General features: G+C 43.2%; 1 protein-coding gene across 2 annotated transcripts in view; it reads left to right on the forward strand.

The window, feature by feature from the left end:
• LOC120991376 overlaps nt 1-18,350 on the forward strand; it is a 167,530-nt gene that overhangs the window by 33,283 nt on the left and 115,897 nt on the right. For both annotated transcript variants that reach the window (XM_040420200.1, XM_040420199.1), the window contains exons 3-7: nt 7,930-8,082; nt 8,686-8,735; nt 13,011-13,110; nt 15,048-15,136; nt 15,377-15,491. In XM_040420200.1, the coding sequence (XP_040276134.1) occupies nt 7,930-8,082; nt 8,686-8,735; nt 13,011-13,110; nt 15,048-15,136; nt 15,377-15,491 (507 nt within the window). The remainder of the gene's footprint in view (nt 1-7,929; nt 8,083-8,685; nt 8,736-13,010; nt 13,111-15,047; nt 15,137-15,376; nt 15,492-18,350) is intronic.

The following is an 18,350-nucleotide window of genomic DNA, read 5'->3' on the forward strand; positions in this document are numbered from 1 at the left end:
CTCCACCTTTTCTGACTTGGCCGCTCATACACTCATTTGGAGTCTATAGATGGCGATGGAGCACTGTTAAGTAGAGCTAAAACTATACAGTGATTTGAACCCGGCCCTAACTATGACTTCAGCTTGTAGAGACAGTGAATGGGGTGCAGCTCCTCTGTATTTTTCATTTTGGCAGACATTCCTGTTACTGATCTACTAAAGGCCATTTTCGTGTCCCTACTGTGGGGTTTCGCTCAAGGTAGACAGGATTAGCGGACGCAGTATAGAGGCAACAACAAGTTCTTTGGATCAAAAAGTTCAGTGTTTTATTCACACTTTAGGCAAGTGACAAAACAAACAGTCATAATCGAGCAAAAAGTCACCTTGCGGTGTTGGTGGTAATTCACACCATGCGGCAATTCTGCCTCAAAGAGTCCTTGCTGATAGCAGCAACAACCTGTTTTCACGCCAAACAGGTAGCAAGCCTTCATCCAGACACAAGGCTCCCAGATCCCAACACAGAGACCTCGCTTCTGAGTCTACCTGCCTATTTAAGGACAGCCAGATGCTGCCAAAACCTGGACCAGCACTTAAAATCCGGTCTGGTATTTGACCTCACCTGACTGTAAATCAGCCCAGCAGCACATGCTGGGAGGAAAATACCTGTTTTCCCGGACCAAACCCCTCACTGTGTCATACACCCCCCACTTTGTTCAACCCTGAGGGGGTGAACACATGCCAGACAGTATACCCGGGACAGGGCATCCACGTTTCCCTGTAACCGGCCTGCCCTGCGTTCCACCAAAAATTTAAAGTTTTGTAGGGAGAGAAACCATCTGGTGACCCGGGCATTCCTATCTTTGGCATGGCTCATCAACTTGAGAGGGGAATGGTCAGTCACCAGGCAGAATTTTGTCCCCAATAAATAATAGCGGGAGTGCCCACTTGATAGCCAGGCACTCTCTCTCCACTATACTATACCTGGTCTCGGCTGGGCTGAGCTTACGGCTGAGGAAGATAATGGGATGCTCCTCCCCGTTGACTTCCTGAGACACTACATCACCGAGGCCTACTTCAGGGCCATCGGTCTGTACTATAAACCCCCTTTTGAAGTCAGGCGTCACCAAAACCGGGGACCCGCACAGGGCCGACTTCAAAGCGGAGAAAGCCTCTCCCGCCCGATCATCCCAGCGAACCATAATTGACTTGTGTCCCTTCAAGAGTCCTGTCAAGGGCGCGGCTAGAGTAGCGAAGTGGGGAACAAACCTCATGTAATAGCCCACCATTCCCAGGGGGGACTTTATTTGCCTAGTGGTGACAGGTCGGGGCCAATTCCGTATCGCCGCTATTTTGTTCACTTGGGGTTTGATGACTCTGCGCTCAATGACATTCCCAGGTACTTAGTCTTTTATAACCCTATCGCACATTTTTTGAGGTTAGCGGTTAGGCCAGCTTTCCGAAGGGAGTCCACTACAGCACTTTGGGTAGGTGACTTTCCCAGTCGGTACTGTGGATGGCAATATCGTCCAGGTAAGCCGAAGCGTACCGACGTTGTGGACGAAGCACGATGTCTATTAGTCTTTGAAAAGTGGCGGGGGCGCTATGCAGACCAAAGGGTAAGACCTTATATTATACAGCCCCTTAGGCGTGATGAAGGCAGTTTTCTCTTTGGCAGCCTCTGTTAAGAGCACCTGCCAGTACCCTTTCGTGAGGTCCAAAACAGAAAAATACCGGGCTTGTCCTAACCTCTCGATGAGCTCATCCACCCGGGGCATGGGATATGCATCGAATTTGGAAACCTCGTTAAGTTTTTGAAAGTCGTTACAAAACCGCAACGTCCCGTCCGGCTTGGGTATCAATACTATAGGACTGTCCCACTCACTTTTTGACTCCTCAATGACGTCTAGCTGCAGCATTAGCTGCACCTCCTCTGATATGGCTTGTCGCCGAGCCTCGGGTACCCGGTATGGTTTTAATCAGACTTTTGCCTGAGGGTCAGTGACAATGTCATGCTGGATTATGGAAGTGCGTCCAGGGAGGTCCGAGAACACATCCGTGTTCCGACTAACGAACTCCCTGGCCTCCTAAGTCTGTTTAGAGGAGAGGCCGTCAGCAATCTTTACTGTGGCAGCCGCCTCTCTTGCATCAGACAGAGGGGCCGGTACCTCTTCTCCTAGAAAACCCGGCTGTGGGCTGTCTTCTGTACAGGTTTCCCTATCTTTCCACGGTTTGAGTAAATTCACATGGTAAACCTGCTCCAGCTTTTGCCGCCCTGGCTGGTGTACCTTGTAGTTTACATCTCCAATTTTCTCGAGTACCTCTTAGGGCCCCTACCACCTAGCCAGGAACTTACTGTCCACGTCGGCACCAGAACCAAAACCTGATCACCCGGGTTAAAAATCCAGACCCGAGTCTGCCGATTATATACCCGCCTCTGGGCTGCTGAGCTGCCTCCATATGCTCCCTAACAAGAGGCAACACTGTCTCTATCCGATCTTGCATCTGGGTAATGTACTCAATGACGCTTTTTTATGTGGAGTGGGTTGTTGTTCCCACGGTATTTTTGGCCACGTCCAAGAGACCGCGAGGGTGTCTCCCATATAGCAGTTCGAAGGGCGAGAACCCAGTAGAGGCCTGGGGTACCTCTCACACTGCGAACATGAGATAGGGCAGTAGTACTTCCCATCTTTAGCCACCACCCTTTTCAACATATTTTTTTATATTTTGTTAAACCTTTGTACCAGACCATCCGTCTGCGGATGGTAAACGGACGTCCGTAGCTGTTTTATGTGCAGCAACTTATAGAGTTCCCTCATCACCTTGGACATAAAAGGGGTCCCTTGGTCGGTCAGAACCTCTTTAGGTAGTCCTACTCGGGAAAACATCTCCATTAATTCCTTAGCTATGAGTTTGGCCGAGGTATGTCGCAGTGGCACCACCTCCGGGTACCGAGTGGCGTAGTCTAGATTGACTAAGATGCGTTGATGCCCTCTGGCGGACTTCGGTACTGGGCCTATGAGGTCCATAGCTTTTCGGTCACTTCGATGATCGGGAGAGGTACTAGGGGACTACGGAAATGTGGTTGGGGGCTAGTTATCTGGCAGGTCGGGCAAGACTTTTCTGCAGCTCCAGGTGACCCCCGAGAACCTGTTGGTGGTCTAGATCTAACACAAGCTTGTGATAAGCCTTGGGGACCACCAACTGTTCAATAGGCTCACCCCGTAGTTGGTTTACCCGATACAACATATCCTGATGAACCGCAAAACGGGGAAACACTGACTCTGTCCCAGGTTGTTGTGGTTCACCATCTACTAGTAACACATTTTCCCAGGCGGGGGATAGGGTTGGGTCCCGATGTTGGGCGGTACCAAAATTATCCCCGGAGACATTGAGGTCTGCCAATTCAGGACTCGGCGGCAAGTCTCCCACCATCACACTTAGCAGGGTTGTCTCCCCCTCTTCCACCGAAGTGGCTGTCACCCCTACCGCTGGCCCTTCGGGTCTCAGGTTCCCAGGGTTCTGTGGCACCTGGTAGCCTGTGTCACATGGCCTGTTATAGGAGGGGCTTACAGCCTTATCTCTCCCACTGCCTGAGCGATCTCACTATGGAGGTATGTGGGAGCTTGGCAGAAAGTTGTATCTTAGCACCTCTCAGACCGTGTTCACACTTGGTAGGTAGTTTAGTGGTAGGAACCCATGCCACACCGAGATACCTTGACGGTGGTGCAAAAGGGCTCCGATGTGTTCCTGACTGGAATACATTGGCTAAAGTCTCAGTTCTTAACATCAGCTTGAGGGATTGGCCAGTGTTGTCAGTTGCTTATCATTGTGGTGCACCTTTCGCAGTGATTTATGTATTTGTATATTTGCATCCACACATTATCCCATCTTGTGTAGGATGCCATTGTGGTGCATGTGGTCCGCTGCCGACATCCTCCATTGTATGCATTTTTGCTTTGGATTGCTGTTAGCAACGGATCACATGCGGAGGAATTGCTCCCCCGGTTATAAACACGCCACAGTGTTTGGGGTTATTGAGCATTTCCTCCCATTTAGGCCACTTTATTTCAGTTATTTTTTTTGTGGCCAAGAATAGGACATGTTTTATTTTTTTGTGGATCCGCAAATGCGGATGCGGACAGCACATTCCGGCCCCATTGAAAATGAATGGGTCCTCACCTGTTCCACAAAATTGCGGAACGGATGCGGACCCATTTTGCGGACGTTTGAATGGACCCTTAAACGGAAAATGACCCCTTTTGTAAAGGGGTTATCAAAGACCTATAATGCCCCCCATATGCCTGGGCCCCCAATAAAGGTTTTACTTACCTCGCTCCCAGTCACCCGTGTCGCTTCTGATGTTGGAGACTGAGGGGGGGGGGGGGAGAATCAGCCATTAGCAGGGCGCGACGGGAGTGAGCTTCCCTAGCATCGCGGATGACGCTGGGGAGGCTCATTCCCGTTGCAGCCTGCTATTGGCTGCCCCGACGCCTGACGTTTTCATCCGCACGACAGGGAGATGCGGTGGCCGTGCCGGCATCACAATTGACGCGGGTGCCGAGGAGCGAGGTAAGTACCGCCTCTGTGAGGGCCCAGGGCATATGGGGTGGCAGTATAGGTCTTGGAAATCCCCTTTAAAATAAAAAAAACTTTATGAAACAGCACAGAAATGTCAATGAAAACATCAAAAAGTTATGTATTTCACAAAACCCCAAGAATTTTTATGTTAGTAATGGAAAACTATTCTTCATGTTATAGCATCAGAGGATCTGGAACGCTCCACTTCTGTTTGCTTTACAGGCAGCTAATCCTGTTACATTCAGACTTGCGTGTATATCTCCCGACCCGTTATATATAATTAGATTTAATTTAAATGAAGTTCAGCATTAATATCCAGATTTCATTCCTCTCAATTTGCCCCCTTTCATTTTTCTTAACGCTAGCTAACGCTTTTGTCTCTGCCTCTAATTTGCTGCACATAACTGTCCGCTAAGGGCTGGGATCGGTAAGATTGTGTCGCTTGTTTCGTAAACAAAGGGACCAACAAAGCCCCAGCGACCCTTCTCTACCCCCAGCGCTTCTCTCGCCTTTGCCAAGTGTACAGTTCAGTGTTCGGTCACCTGTATCTGTTGGTTTAGCACATTTTAAAGTAGTTCTCAGCTCCCGACTTGTTCTGGACAGCTTATTTTTAAGCTTCAAACATTGCCTGGCTCATTATGCCCTCCAGAAGGTTAAGGCCTTCTTGTCAGACCGGAACTGCTCACTAATTAGAGTGTGGTGCTTGGCACTGAACGTGTCATGCTTGCAAGCTTTCCTACTGCGATCACTTCTATTCATGTTCCCCTATTATAACGGGACAATGGACGTGTCAGTGGAGGACTACAGCTGCTCATTGAAGACCGCAGAAGCTACTAAAACCTCTGAATCTAAAAGAAAAAATGGGAAAGATTCTATTTATTACCAATACAGATTTGATCACTAAATATTTTTTCAAGTCTATGAATAAAGGGTTAAACTTGTTGTTTGGTATTGTTCTCTTACCCTTTACCTATCTGTCCATCGAATCGGTTGCAATCTGTTATTCCATTTAGGCTCTGCGCACTCTGCATTTGGAGTATATCTCCCTGGAAAAGCTCAACAGAGACCAAAAAGTGTCTTTATGGCCTCGGACAGGGTGGTGTACGTCTTTACACCTTTTGTTAACTGTGTAGAAAAGACTGCGCTAAACTTTGATTTATACCTCTGACAATAAGCTCGAATGCAATCTGCACCTGTTTTTTTCAAGTGGAGAAAAAAAAAAGAGAATGAGCCATGGATTGTTTTTTGGATCTGTCAGCATTCAGCTCAGTGGGGGAGATTTATCAAACTGGTGTAAAGTAGAACTGACTTAGTTGCCCGTAGCAACAATCAGATCCCACCTTTTATTTTCTACAGCTCCATTTTTTAAAGGCCACATATCCATATAATGTATGTGTATTTATAGAAGTTCTCCCATCTATACAACCCTTTCTCTAGATGAATCTTTAGCCGATCAGTTGATCTCAAACCATGGGCCACTGCATAATAAAAAAAAAAAACACAATTATTATTATTCACTTGTTACATTAATTTCATGGCGCTGTACATCTAAGAGGTTACACATGCATAATGTAGAGCAATACAAGTACAATGTGCATGAACTTAGTAACTGGTACAGAGAGAGAGAGAGAGGACCCTGCCCATGAGAGCCTACAATCTACAAGGGAGAGGGGAAGGAGACAGGAGGTGTGGGTGAAAGCTGCTCATCGGCTGTATGATGGCAGTGTGCTTATTGCAGATGGTACGCTTTCTTAAAGAGGTGGGTTTTCAGGTTGCTTTTGAAGGTTTGGATGTTGAAGGACAGTCTGATGTGTTGGGGTAGTATGTTCCAGAATATGGTCTATGGGCACTTGTCCCAGGCCAAAAGTGTAAATGAGGAAAAGTAGGGGATGCAGGACTTCAGGGACACCAACAGATTGAGAGTGATGAGGAGGTCTTGTATGAATGGGAAACACTGAAGGTTCTGTTGATAAGGTACGAGGAGATCCAGGAGAGAGCCAGGTCTCTGATACTGAAGGAAGAGAGGGTTTGCAACAGGAGAGAGTGGTTGATATCGTCAAAGACAGAAACTGGTCAGGGAGGAGGAATACAGAGTAACGATGTGTATTTAAAGAAGTTCTCCCAGCTATACAACCGCTTCTCTAATTGCTGACCTTCAGGCGATCAGTTGATCACTGCTGGTTCAGCAACCCAAACCATGTGGCCACTGCGCGATAAATGTTGCTTCCATTCTAATGAATCGACAACCATGTACTATGTGGTTGTGCAGAGCGGGGGCCACTCTTTGTATCATCTCTTTGGGTTGGCTAATTGAAAGGAATACTGAAATTATTGATGTTCTCACTGAAGAATCAAAGGGGTAAATTTAGCATGATGGGATTTTTTTTTTTATAAAGTTCGTTTTTCTTCAGTCTGAGTTGGTGTGACATGCGCCAGATTTCTCAAATTTTGCAGAACGTTTGATAAATTTGTTGCTTAAAAATGCACTTGTGTAGATAAATTGCAGGATTAGTTCTCCACCATTTGGTTTTATAAATAATCCATATTTATTGAAAATTCTTTAAAAACTTGAGTGAATGTACATCCCAGTAAAAGAGACACTGCCTTGTGTAAGGGCCCAGTGTGAGCCAGACGCGTCTAAGCGGTGTTTCTTTTATTGGGACACTGGCATACTCGTGCACCATACCTGGCCATTTAAAAAGGGTTTGCCGGTGCAGAGAACCCCCTTTAAAAAGTCACACTTGATAAATCTGGCATAAACCTTATTAACACCGCTCACCTGCCCTGCTTTTTAAAAGTGGCATGAGCAGCATAAAATCACAAAAACAAAATCGCTATTTCTTTATCAACAATGGAAATGGAGCCCTGCATTTTATGGTTGATTAGATCTCACTGGTAAATGAAGTGATTTTATTGATTCCATCATTGTAGTGAATTACCTCTTATGAATTTGGAGTTCAATAAACTACTCTTGTATCCATGGCTGGGGAAATTCTTGTGTTTGTGTCTACAGCAATGATCAGGCAGAGGATTTGGACCATTGGGCACTATAAGTGTCTATTAGAAGATCCGCCCCTAGCCAAGTCTTCATTGATTTAATACCATTTAAAGCGATGCTTACACCTAAGTAATGTACCAATTCCCAATGAAGAGAAACTGTAATCTTCTGACACTATCTTAACTTTTCATGGCATGGTTCTATGAGGTTATAATTGGTCCTGTCTTGCAGTACATTTCTAGACGTCTGATACTTCGCTCTTGATTTTCCATAGTGGTTTATACTCATACAGCTTCCCGCTGTGAATATGGTCAATTTTTGTATGATGTTTTAAGTCTAAGTCGTTTTTACTTTTCTTTTTTCTTTTTAACTAGGCTGGGAAGCTTGTCCGTCGGTCCACAGCAGGCACACATCTTTCCATTGGCCCAGGAAATCATGGAAAGCTGCTATTAAAAGGAGATGGCCAGACTGAGTTCCAGTCACTTGCCTCAAGTAGGAGGTCTTCAGGAAATGAGCAGAAATTGGCGGTCAGTTCCCAATGTGTTTCTGTATATTTCCCAAAGAAAATAAGCTAAAAGTAAAGCATGAAACATTCAGTGCGAAGTAGAGTACATTGTAAAAAAGAGTCGACGCGTGAATTTGTTATGTATATGTAATTCATATTTTACATTTCTTAGAAGCCAGAAAGGTCAATGAGGCTGTAGTACATAGGAGCCAGTCAGATCAATCCGAGATCATCACTGGTAACCTGTGTACTAGTGACTTCTAGATATTATTTTATTATCAACGTGACATCCAGCCATGTTTTCTTATGATATTGGACGTCTTTATTATGTTCTTTACAGTGTTTCTGACATTTGTGGATAAATGATTATGGCTCAGCTAGAAAGTTTTTATGCTTGGCTTTTCATTTCTTTGGAATCTCTTGTGTGAGGAGACAACCAGAACCAATAATGTTCCCCTATTTAATGGGTGTCATAAAGCCCTTCATCGGGACTTGTATATCATTATATTAAACAGAGATCTGATCAATTTTCTGTAGACTGCAGATTCTAGTGAATAGGTTTAAGTAAAACTGTACTTCTGTGCCTGTAATTTTTGACTTTGATATTGTCTCTTTATTTTTTTAGAAACTTCAAGAAGAAAATGATCAACTAAGGCAAGAACTAGAAGACTTGAGGTTTGCATCCTGATGTGTGTGATTGTGTGATTGTAGCTCCATAATACAGTGTCCAATAGAACGTGGGACAATTTATTATTTTTGTACAGAATAAAAAATATATATATAATACGGTTAGGCAGTGAGGCATTCAAAGATACCATGCTATTTTATTGACTTATATGGATCCAAAATAAATCTTCTGCGTTATACAGAGGTTGTTATCGCTCGCATCAATCCTAAATTCCAAAATGAACCAACGAGCGTATCGATTTGTAGTGTACGAGGAAACTGAGCTACAACTAGAGGGTCTGGGACCCAGAGAACCCATTTTCCTCTTCATGTTTATACCTGGAGGAATCCCACTCAAACACAAGAACATGCAAACTCCATGCAGATGTTGCTCTTGGTTGGATTGGAACTGAAGACCCCAGTACTGCAAGGCAACAATATTTGCCACACATTTGTCACAGAGCCACTGTGCTGAATATTGAAGCTTATGGCTTATTAGATTTTGTACAACTTGGAGAATTACTTAGTTGTAATATGACTATTTGCATGAGGCCCAAATGAGAGTTTTTCATAGGCAGTCTTTCTCAGTGTTGGGTAGCAGACTAAAACTACTGCGGTCATTTATTTGGACAGTGGCATCAAACTAACCTCCTTAGGGTATGAGATAATGACATCCAAAGCCAAATATTGATTGTATAGGTTTATTCCTATAACTTTAAAGAGGACCTTTCACCTGGAAAAACATTGTGAACTAAGTATGCTGCCATGGAGAGCGATGCCCAGGGATCTCCCTGCACTTACTATTATCCCCGGGCGCCGCTCCGTTCTCCCGTTATGTCCTCCGGTATCTTCGCTCAGTAAGTTATAGTAGGCGGTGTCTGCCCTTGTCCTGTGGGCGTCTCCTTCTCCTAGGCTGTAGCAAGGGCAGACACCGCCTACTATAACTTACTGAGCGAAGATACCGGAGGACATAACGGGAGAACGGAGCGGCGCCAAGGGATAATAGTAAGTGCAGTGAGATCCCCGGGCGCCGCTCTCCATGGCAGCATACTTAGTTCACAATGTTTTTCAAGGTGAAAGGTCCTCTTTAACATTATTCATGAAGACCACCTGTATAGATAAGGACATGTTTATCCCCCTCTCTGCAACAATGGTTTTCCAAAATGTGCTTTGAGGAACAGAATTTTTAAAGAGGCCATATCAGTATGTGTGCCATGGTGCAGATCAGATTGGAAGAATAGACAATCCTTTCTTAAAGTGGTCCCTTCATCTATCTTAGGGTGCATTTACACGACTGTAAGTGTTTTGCAGTCCACAAATTGCAGCTGCAGGCGTTCTGCATTTTGTGGACCGCACATGGCCTGTGCTATATAGAAAATGCCTATTCTTGACAAGAATAGGACATGCTCTATATTTTGCGGGGCCGCGGAACGGATCTATGGAAGCGGACAGCACACTGTATGCTATCCTCATCCTTTTGCTGCCTCATTGAGATGAATGGGTCCGCACCCCTTCCACAAAATTGTGGAACGGATGCGGACCCATTCGTATGGTCGTGTAAATGGACCCTTACTCTGTGGATATGCCAAAATGTTCATATTGGGAATACCCCTCAAATTGATCTTCGCATGTCCATTTCACTGATTCACTACTCATGTTTGTAAACCAGGTAGCAGTAAACGAGTTGAGAATGAGAGCAACACTTCTGGGCTTATTATTTGTACATATTACAAGTTGTAGCTGGAAGTTTGATCTTCTATTTTGGGCACTTTCACTGGGACGTTGACTTTTTAATGTGTGGGAAGAACTGTTTTTCTCCTGTATTTCCTTGGATATACTGCCAGTGCCGTCATCATAGAGCTCAGTTATACTCTTGTGGTCACAAATTCTGATCAGCAGTGGGAGGCAGTGAAGAATTCTAAAATTTCATGGGAACGATAGTCACACAGCACAGGACCTGGCTACATGCCTTGAAATTAGGAGGATATTTATCTAACAAGAAATGCTCACTATGATAATATTCTGTGTTGAAAAGCTACTTTACGTTATATCAGTAGCAGAAGTACTGTATATAGTTCCGTAGAACTGTACAGCGCTTTATCATGGCCCACGGAGGACCCAGCGTAGGGATTTCAAAGCATATGAGAACCAATGATGTGTAAAGTGAAAAATGTAACAAGGAAATGCCTATTTTCCATTGCCTGTATGGGTATGTTTTTGTTGGTGAGGTAAAAACCTTGGTATGGAATATATGTGTGGGTTAGTGAGATAAAAACTTTTGGTATGGAATCTGAAAAAAAGTAATTGTTCAGATGCTTATGCGAAACAGTATAGAGTACGAAGAGGAATACCTATGATATCCCATGAAATACCGATAGTCATATTACCGTAAAGGACACTCTTTGGCCTCTGTCAGATGAATGGAGCCCTATGGATATGTTTGACATATGCGCCAGGAGCTTTTTCCAGTGTATTTGCCAAACATAGGACTAAATGTGATGTAAACCGATCCTAACTCGGCAGACCCCTCTTCTGTTACTTGCTCTGTATCGCCAGTCTCCTCCTCCGCTGCTTGCTCTGCATCGCCAGTCCCCTCTTCCGTTGCTTGCTCGGCATTATTAGTCCCCTCCTCCGTTGCTTGCTCGGCATCACTACTCCCCTCCTCTGTTGTTTGCTCGCCATTGCCAGTCCCCTCCTTCGTTGCTTGCTCAGCATTGCCAGTGCCCTCCTCCATTGCTTGCTCAGCATCACTAGCTCTCTCCTCGTTTCTTTCTTGGCATCACTACTCCCCTCCTCCGTTGCTTGCTCGGCATCGCCAGTCCCCTCCTCCGTTGCTTGCTTGGCATCGCCAGTCTCCTCCTCCGTTGCTTGCTCTGAACACTTCTGATCCCCACAGCAGGGGTCCTGACAGCTGGCATTCAAAGTCCAGATTCTGGTTGAAATCTTTTAGTTGAGTACCCCTGATCCAGGGTTTTGTTGTTGAATGGATCAGCAAGTACTCGAGATTCCCTCTCAGAGGCTGCACCTGAACGCTGTAAACTGTGTTGCAGAACATTTATTTAAAGTGTCGCAACAATGTTATTTTTTATTTAGTGAAGGGTTCGATAACTTTACTTTTTTATTTCTTAAAATGTCCAATGAAGGTATTTTATTTTTTATTTTTGCTATAAAAAGAACGGGGTCACATGTGTCTCATGGCCTTCTTTCATTCTCCCAACCCCATGGTAAACAAATACAGAGGATTCGGGGGTCCTTTCACTGTCCTTGAAAACAAAGCACCTGTGATCCCATCCATTTGACTTCTCCAGTACAGATCTGACTGCAGAGATAGTCAAACACAGGCAGCATTTGGTCAGTATTTTTCATCAGTATTTGTAAGCCAAAATCAGAAGCCGTTCTAGGACACAGAAGAGGCACAAATCTTTTCATTATACTTTTCTCTGTAGGATCCACTCCTGGTTTTAGCTAAAAAATACTGATGCAAAATACTGACTTGTGGCCAAAGTGCAAGTTGTATTTAAAAGGGGGTTCTGGCAAAACCAATATCTGAGTTTTGTCCTGACTCCGGCTTCGCTCATTCTCTGCAATTTTATATGACATAATGCCTTACCGCCTGCCGGGCCTCAATTCTGAAAACATGGTGTGGGACTGAAAGATTGCAGACATAGGTGGAGGAAAGACTTCACAAAGTGTTAAATTATGAGAAAACCGTACTGAAGCCTTTGGTCATGTTTTCTGTATACTGTGAGTATAGCGATGCCTCCTTCCCTGGAGTCACAGATCTGCCATCTTAAAAGAAAATTTCCAAGACATTTTTATTGATGACCTATCCTCTAAATAGGTCCTCAGTATCTTGAACGGTGGTGGTCTAACACCCGGGACCCATGCCGATCAGCTTTTGAGAAGGCTGCGCTCACAGTAGCGCCATGGCCTTCTCACAACCTTCTCTACGCCATGTGATGTCACGTTCATTGGTTACATGGCCTGGGGTCAGCTTACCCCTATTGAAATGAATGGGGCTGCGACGCTACTGTGAGCGCTGGTGCCTTCTCAAACAGCTGATCTGTGTGGGTCCTGGATGTCTCACCACCACCGATCAGATACTGCTGAATAGTAAAAATATTTCGGAAAACCCTTTTAACCTAGTTTGATTAATCTGGAATACACTATAAAGAATTGTAAGGGGTTTATTTCTCATTGTTAGATATAAGCGTTTACCTATTTTTCTAATTGGTGGTTATTTAATGATGTAATTGAATGGGGTCTTTTCACAATTGTCTGTAGATTTCAGTACAGACAGCTCATCGATGAGGGCAAGAACCAGTGCTTAGATGAGCGGCGTGTCAATCTCTTAAAGTCCCAGGTTTTACAGCTGGAAAGACAGGTAATACATGTGAACCAGTATTGAATGTGATGTCTCTAAATGGATCGGCCCGTATGCTGTGTTTACTTAGATTTTGGCCCTGGATTGCCTTTCAAAAGTTGGCACTGTACTTTTTTGTTATAATCAATTTTTGTCGATGCCAACAATATCCTGTCGGCCTATGCCAGAATGTGGGGCAAATTATATAAAGTGATATGCTCTTTCCCCATTGGTGGCTGCAGGGAATCAAAATTATTACATTACATACTTAGGATTTGGAGCTATATTTGGAATTCTGTCATATTCTGCTCGATGGAAATTTAGAGCACTGTAATAGAAAAAGATCTGATCCTTAAAACCATGTAATTTGCCAAATACTTACTATGCTGGGTATAATTGTTAGTCTCCAGGACTTCTATCAACTGGTACATTGATTGTTCTAATAATTAAAGTGTTATGTTTCATTAAAATATAAAGGATTATCGTGATAAATAGTATTCTCCACTTTTTCTTACATGTCAAGAGAGACGCTGCAGGGCATAGTAGCACGTTTAGGCCACACAGGCTGCTCACAGTAGTGTCCTGGTGATGTTCTGTTGGGAAAATGCCTCCTCGGACGCTTTGTAGAAATCGCCATACCACTGGTTCCACGAACAAATCAAAGTAATGCTGAGCTGTTAGTGTACATTAAATGAAGACTAGAGGGATCCAGCTACAGTACATTATGCCACCCAAAACCATAATCCTGGGAGTAGGACTGTTGTGACGTCCCCCTGTGAAGGCCTCTTCACTTGCTCTCCAGACCCATCTCTGACTATTGTTGCGTCCAAGACAAAAGCAGAATTCAATGCTGACGAGGGAAGATCTCCATTCCAACCTCTATTTTCGTCCTGCTGTGCACCATGATTGCCTTTGAGAGCGGTGGCGTGAGGTCAATGGAACACCTGTAGGTGGACATTTGGTTCATAGCACAATGTGGTGCAAACACCTTCTGATTTCACATGCAGTGCAGAATGCATCACTACGTGCCATTCTTCTAATCAGATGGTCCGTCCATACAGAGGTTCACCTCTGTGAATCTCTTGCTGTCATTCCAGTTTGCCATTGCTCTTCCAACCACCGGGACATGCAATGCTGATCAGTGCTGATCTTGTAGGCTGCGACGGGAACGAGCCTCCCTAGCATTTCGGGCCTGGGCATTTTGGGGGGCATTATAGGGGTTGGATAACCCCTTTTAACCTTACAGCTTGTCCTATTTGATTTGCAGTTTCCAAGTTGAGGAGTGTACATCGGAAATCAGTTTTACTTGGCCTACTTTGCATCAAATTTATTAACATTGTTTAATAAATGGGGTGCATCTTTAAACCAAACGCGCTTGTCTAGAAACGCTACTCAAGTGTTCTATCCCTAGCACCTACTGAAGTGACATTGGGAAATTTTTGCAACTTATTTGCTTCCCAGTGATAAGTCTAGAGTGAAACTCATTAATGTACCTATAGAAATGAGTGATGTTAAAATGTAAGTTGCAACATTTTTACAGAAGTAAGTCCAAAAAGTCGCAAAAGCCCTATTGTGCAACTTTTTGAAGACCGAATTCTGGAGTACAGGGTGTGATAAATCCCCCCCCCCCGTCATTTGCACCTGTAACAGTGCAGGGCAAATTAAGCTTTTTAAAAACCTTGGTGACAACCCTCGTGGGAACCATGATTGTGGCCAGGTTGAACAGCACAAAGCTTTTACAGGAAGTAGCTACAGGTATATCTAAAGGAAAACATTTTACAAATTGTTTACAAATTTGGAAGGAGAGGGCATCTGAATGATTTATATGTGAAGGTAACTTTTGATTTTGGAGAGAAATATAAAAGTTCACATAAAGTAAATTCTGACCCATATTTGTAGCCTGAGTATTCATACCAGTGTGGGCTGATCGTTGTTATGTGCCTCTGGTTTTCTGCCAGGTGATGCTGCTGACAGAAGGACTCAGCTCTAGAGCTTCTGTACTTCTTGAACTTGGCGATGCACTTCAAGCAGTTCTTGATAAGATGCAGTAAGTACTGAACTGTGGATTATTTCACCTATTATTTATATTGTATTCCCCTTGTTCTATAAATCGGCTTAAAAATAACTTGACGGGTTTCACTTATTGTGGCATGTTTATATTGAAGGGTAAATTTCCAGATTTCCATAAATTTCCAAATCTGATTTGCTTCTTAAAAATATTACCGTCATTTTGTCAGTTCAGGTACTGTATTGAACCTTTGGTAATTTATTTGTCTTTGCAAATCAGATCTCTACTTACCAGTGAAAACCGAACTCCTGAAGTACAAGTCACCAGAGTAGAGTTAATACGAATGATTGAGATATGCCAGTCCATGCAGGACAAACTGCGTCGGAATCATCAGGTGAGGAGGTACCTCTGGTCCCAAGCAAATCAGTCTGTGTGTGTGTCTGGTTAGTTTTGTGGTTGTCATGGTATATACAACCCTTATTGGTCTGAGGGCTACCTTGGTGGATTGTAGTACTTGAAGGGGCTGAATTATAAATTAAAGAGTAACTATACTTTTATTTTACTGCTCTGTTGCAGACCCTAAACTTGTCATCCACTGCCGGTTGCCAAATGAATTGCGTCTCCATCTTCAAGGGCTCTGTAGACTATTTTTAAACTGGTGTGGGCGGCTCTAGCATGGAGTGCTCATCCCCGCTACGGTCACATTTTCTTAGTTCCATGCAGCCACATGGTATAGATTCAGTTGAAACAGTGCAGGTATACCATGTGACCGCATAGTACTGTGAACATGTGACCGTAGCGGGGACGAGCATTCAAGGCTAGAGCTGACTGCACCACACCAGGACTGCGGTGCATGCACACAGGAGTCCTCTCCATTTTGTTAGTCCAGACTGCTGTGCTGTTCTGTGTATTTCGGTGCAGCTTTGAATGTTGATAGTGGGGTAACAAGGGGCAGTAGGAAAATGAAAAATGGCAATCTGGTCTCCTTATGTACAGTAATACCCATGTATTACTGCTGATCCAGATTCCCTTTAAAATGTCATTGTCATTTCAAGAAGGCAATTTTTCTATATCCATAAGGAGAGTCAAAAGAGCGCTCTGCAGCCCTTTTTATAATAGTGTCTAGCACTGTAAAGTGATTTAAAATGACCAGGACACTGTCGTTTTAATTAACTTCTGACATGTCGGACACTAGAGTACATTGTGCTTTTTCAGCTCTCCTTAGAGAACCGAATAGAGATATAGACAGTATATGGCCCACATTCAGCCTTTCAAGGATGACTTAAGGGACTTGGCCCCCAGCAGAGCATTTAAACCCCATAGTCGTAGTAATCTATTAGAGTCGCAGTATCTAGCCCAGCACCAGTCACAATTTCTGACAGGTCTCAAGTAGATTTGCGCTATTAATCTGAGTAAATGCATGTCAGTTTTATTCTTTGTCAACTGGGTATTAATGACTGTTTTTAGACATCAGATATTTTTATGCAGCAGTTGGGGCAGTCATAATTCACTTTCCTTGTCTGTCTTGTACTCTACCCTTAAAAGGGGGCATTGCCAGGCCTTGAACTGTGCCCTCCTATATACCCTTACATGTCAGGTCCATATATTGTACAGAATAACCCGTATAGAGAGGTTTATACAGCTGATATGTTTACACCAGGGATCAGCAACCTCCGACAGTCTGTTGTGAAACTACAACTCCCAGGATGCACACTTGCTCGGCTGTCCTTGTAACTCCCATAAAATAGGAGGATTCTGGGAGCTGTCGTTTCAGAACAGCTGAAGTGCTAGTGGTTGCTGATCCCAGGTCTACACTGTCCAATAGATCAGACTCTCTCTTTATATGTATTAGTCACATCTATGACATGATGATGTAGAACAGAATGCTACATACCGACTCCTATCCAGCCCCCTTGGGTGAACAGGCAAGAATTTTTAATATTTCTTCATATTGGTAAATAAGCCTAAAAATGTACAGTTATAGAACACCTGCAAAGCCTCTTTAGATTTGCTGCTGGTATAAGCAGAACTTGTGTGGCGTCAAGCAATTGTGTTCTTCACAAGTTAAGTCTATGTCATTAGACATAAGTGCAGTCTGTGTAAAACCGTGTGCAACATCCATAGTCTCATAAAAAATGACTATTTTTTGCCAAATAACAAATTCAGCAAAGCTTTATCTGTCCAAATCAGCACTGCTACACCCATGGTTACTATGTGCAGCAAATATGGAGTTATTTTTTATAAGATGTGACCCTTTTGGCCCAGAATATTTCAAAAGTGAACAAAGATCAATAGCCAAAGGCTTCACCAATTCTGTTTTTGGCCTGATTGTTTATGTTCTTTCTTTAAAAAAACTAACAAAAAAACCTTTATTCTATTCTTTTAAAATAAACAGAAAGCAATATAAAATATATATATATATATATATATATATATATATATATATATATATATATATATATATATATATGTGTGTGTGTTTCTTTTTTTTCTAAAGCCTTACATAGTAATACAAGATTCAAAAAACATATTTTTTTTTTTTATTTGCTCAATTTGTTTCCCATTCTTCTATGTATTTTAGTGGTGTTGATGTTTGGATCTAAATCTATTACGGCGGTGGTTGTGTTGACTTTTTGAATGCATTAGTGTTGTGAAATAAGGGGACCGAACTGCAGGCGTCCCCCTGGTTTAAACTGAGTTTGGAGACTAAAGAAAGACTAAATAGAATTGAGAACTTAAGTGGAGGAGATTCAGGTAATGGATCGTCATATATTAGCCTAGCTCTATTAGAGCCGGAAACTAGCAATAGAATAGCAGCTTAGATAACAAGTAAGACGAACAGTGTAGCAAACGACCTTACTAATAATACACAATGTTGCCAACAGAGAGCAACTAACTTAATACATAGAAGAATGGGGGGGGGGGGGGGGGGAATGAGCAAAAGAAAAAACAACACATGTTTTTTGAATCTTTTATTACTATCTAAGGCTTTTGAAAAAAAGAAACACAGATATTTATATATATATATATATATATATATATATATATATATATTAGAAAAATGTGGCAGCACCAAAACATGACAATATAACGGGTGCTATGTCCAGGGTTGTCACTGCTTACCCAAGGTATGTAGATAGAAATGGACAGCACATCCAGTAGAAAAAATAATTTTTTGAGCCGAAACGTCGCCTCTTGTGCCACTGTGGCTAAATAAACTATGAATTATTTTTTCTACTGGAAAATGGCGGCA

This window comes from Bufo bufo, chromosome 2, assembly GCF_905171765.1.
Source record: "Bufo bufo chromosome 2, aBufBuf1.1, whole genome shotgun sequence".
NCBI lineage: Eukaryota > Metazoa > Chordata > Amphibia > Anura > Bufonidae > Bufo > Bufo bufo.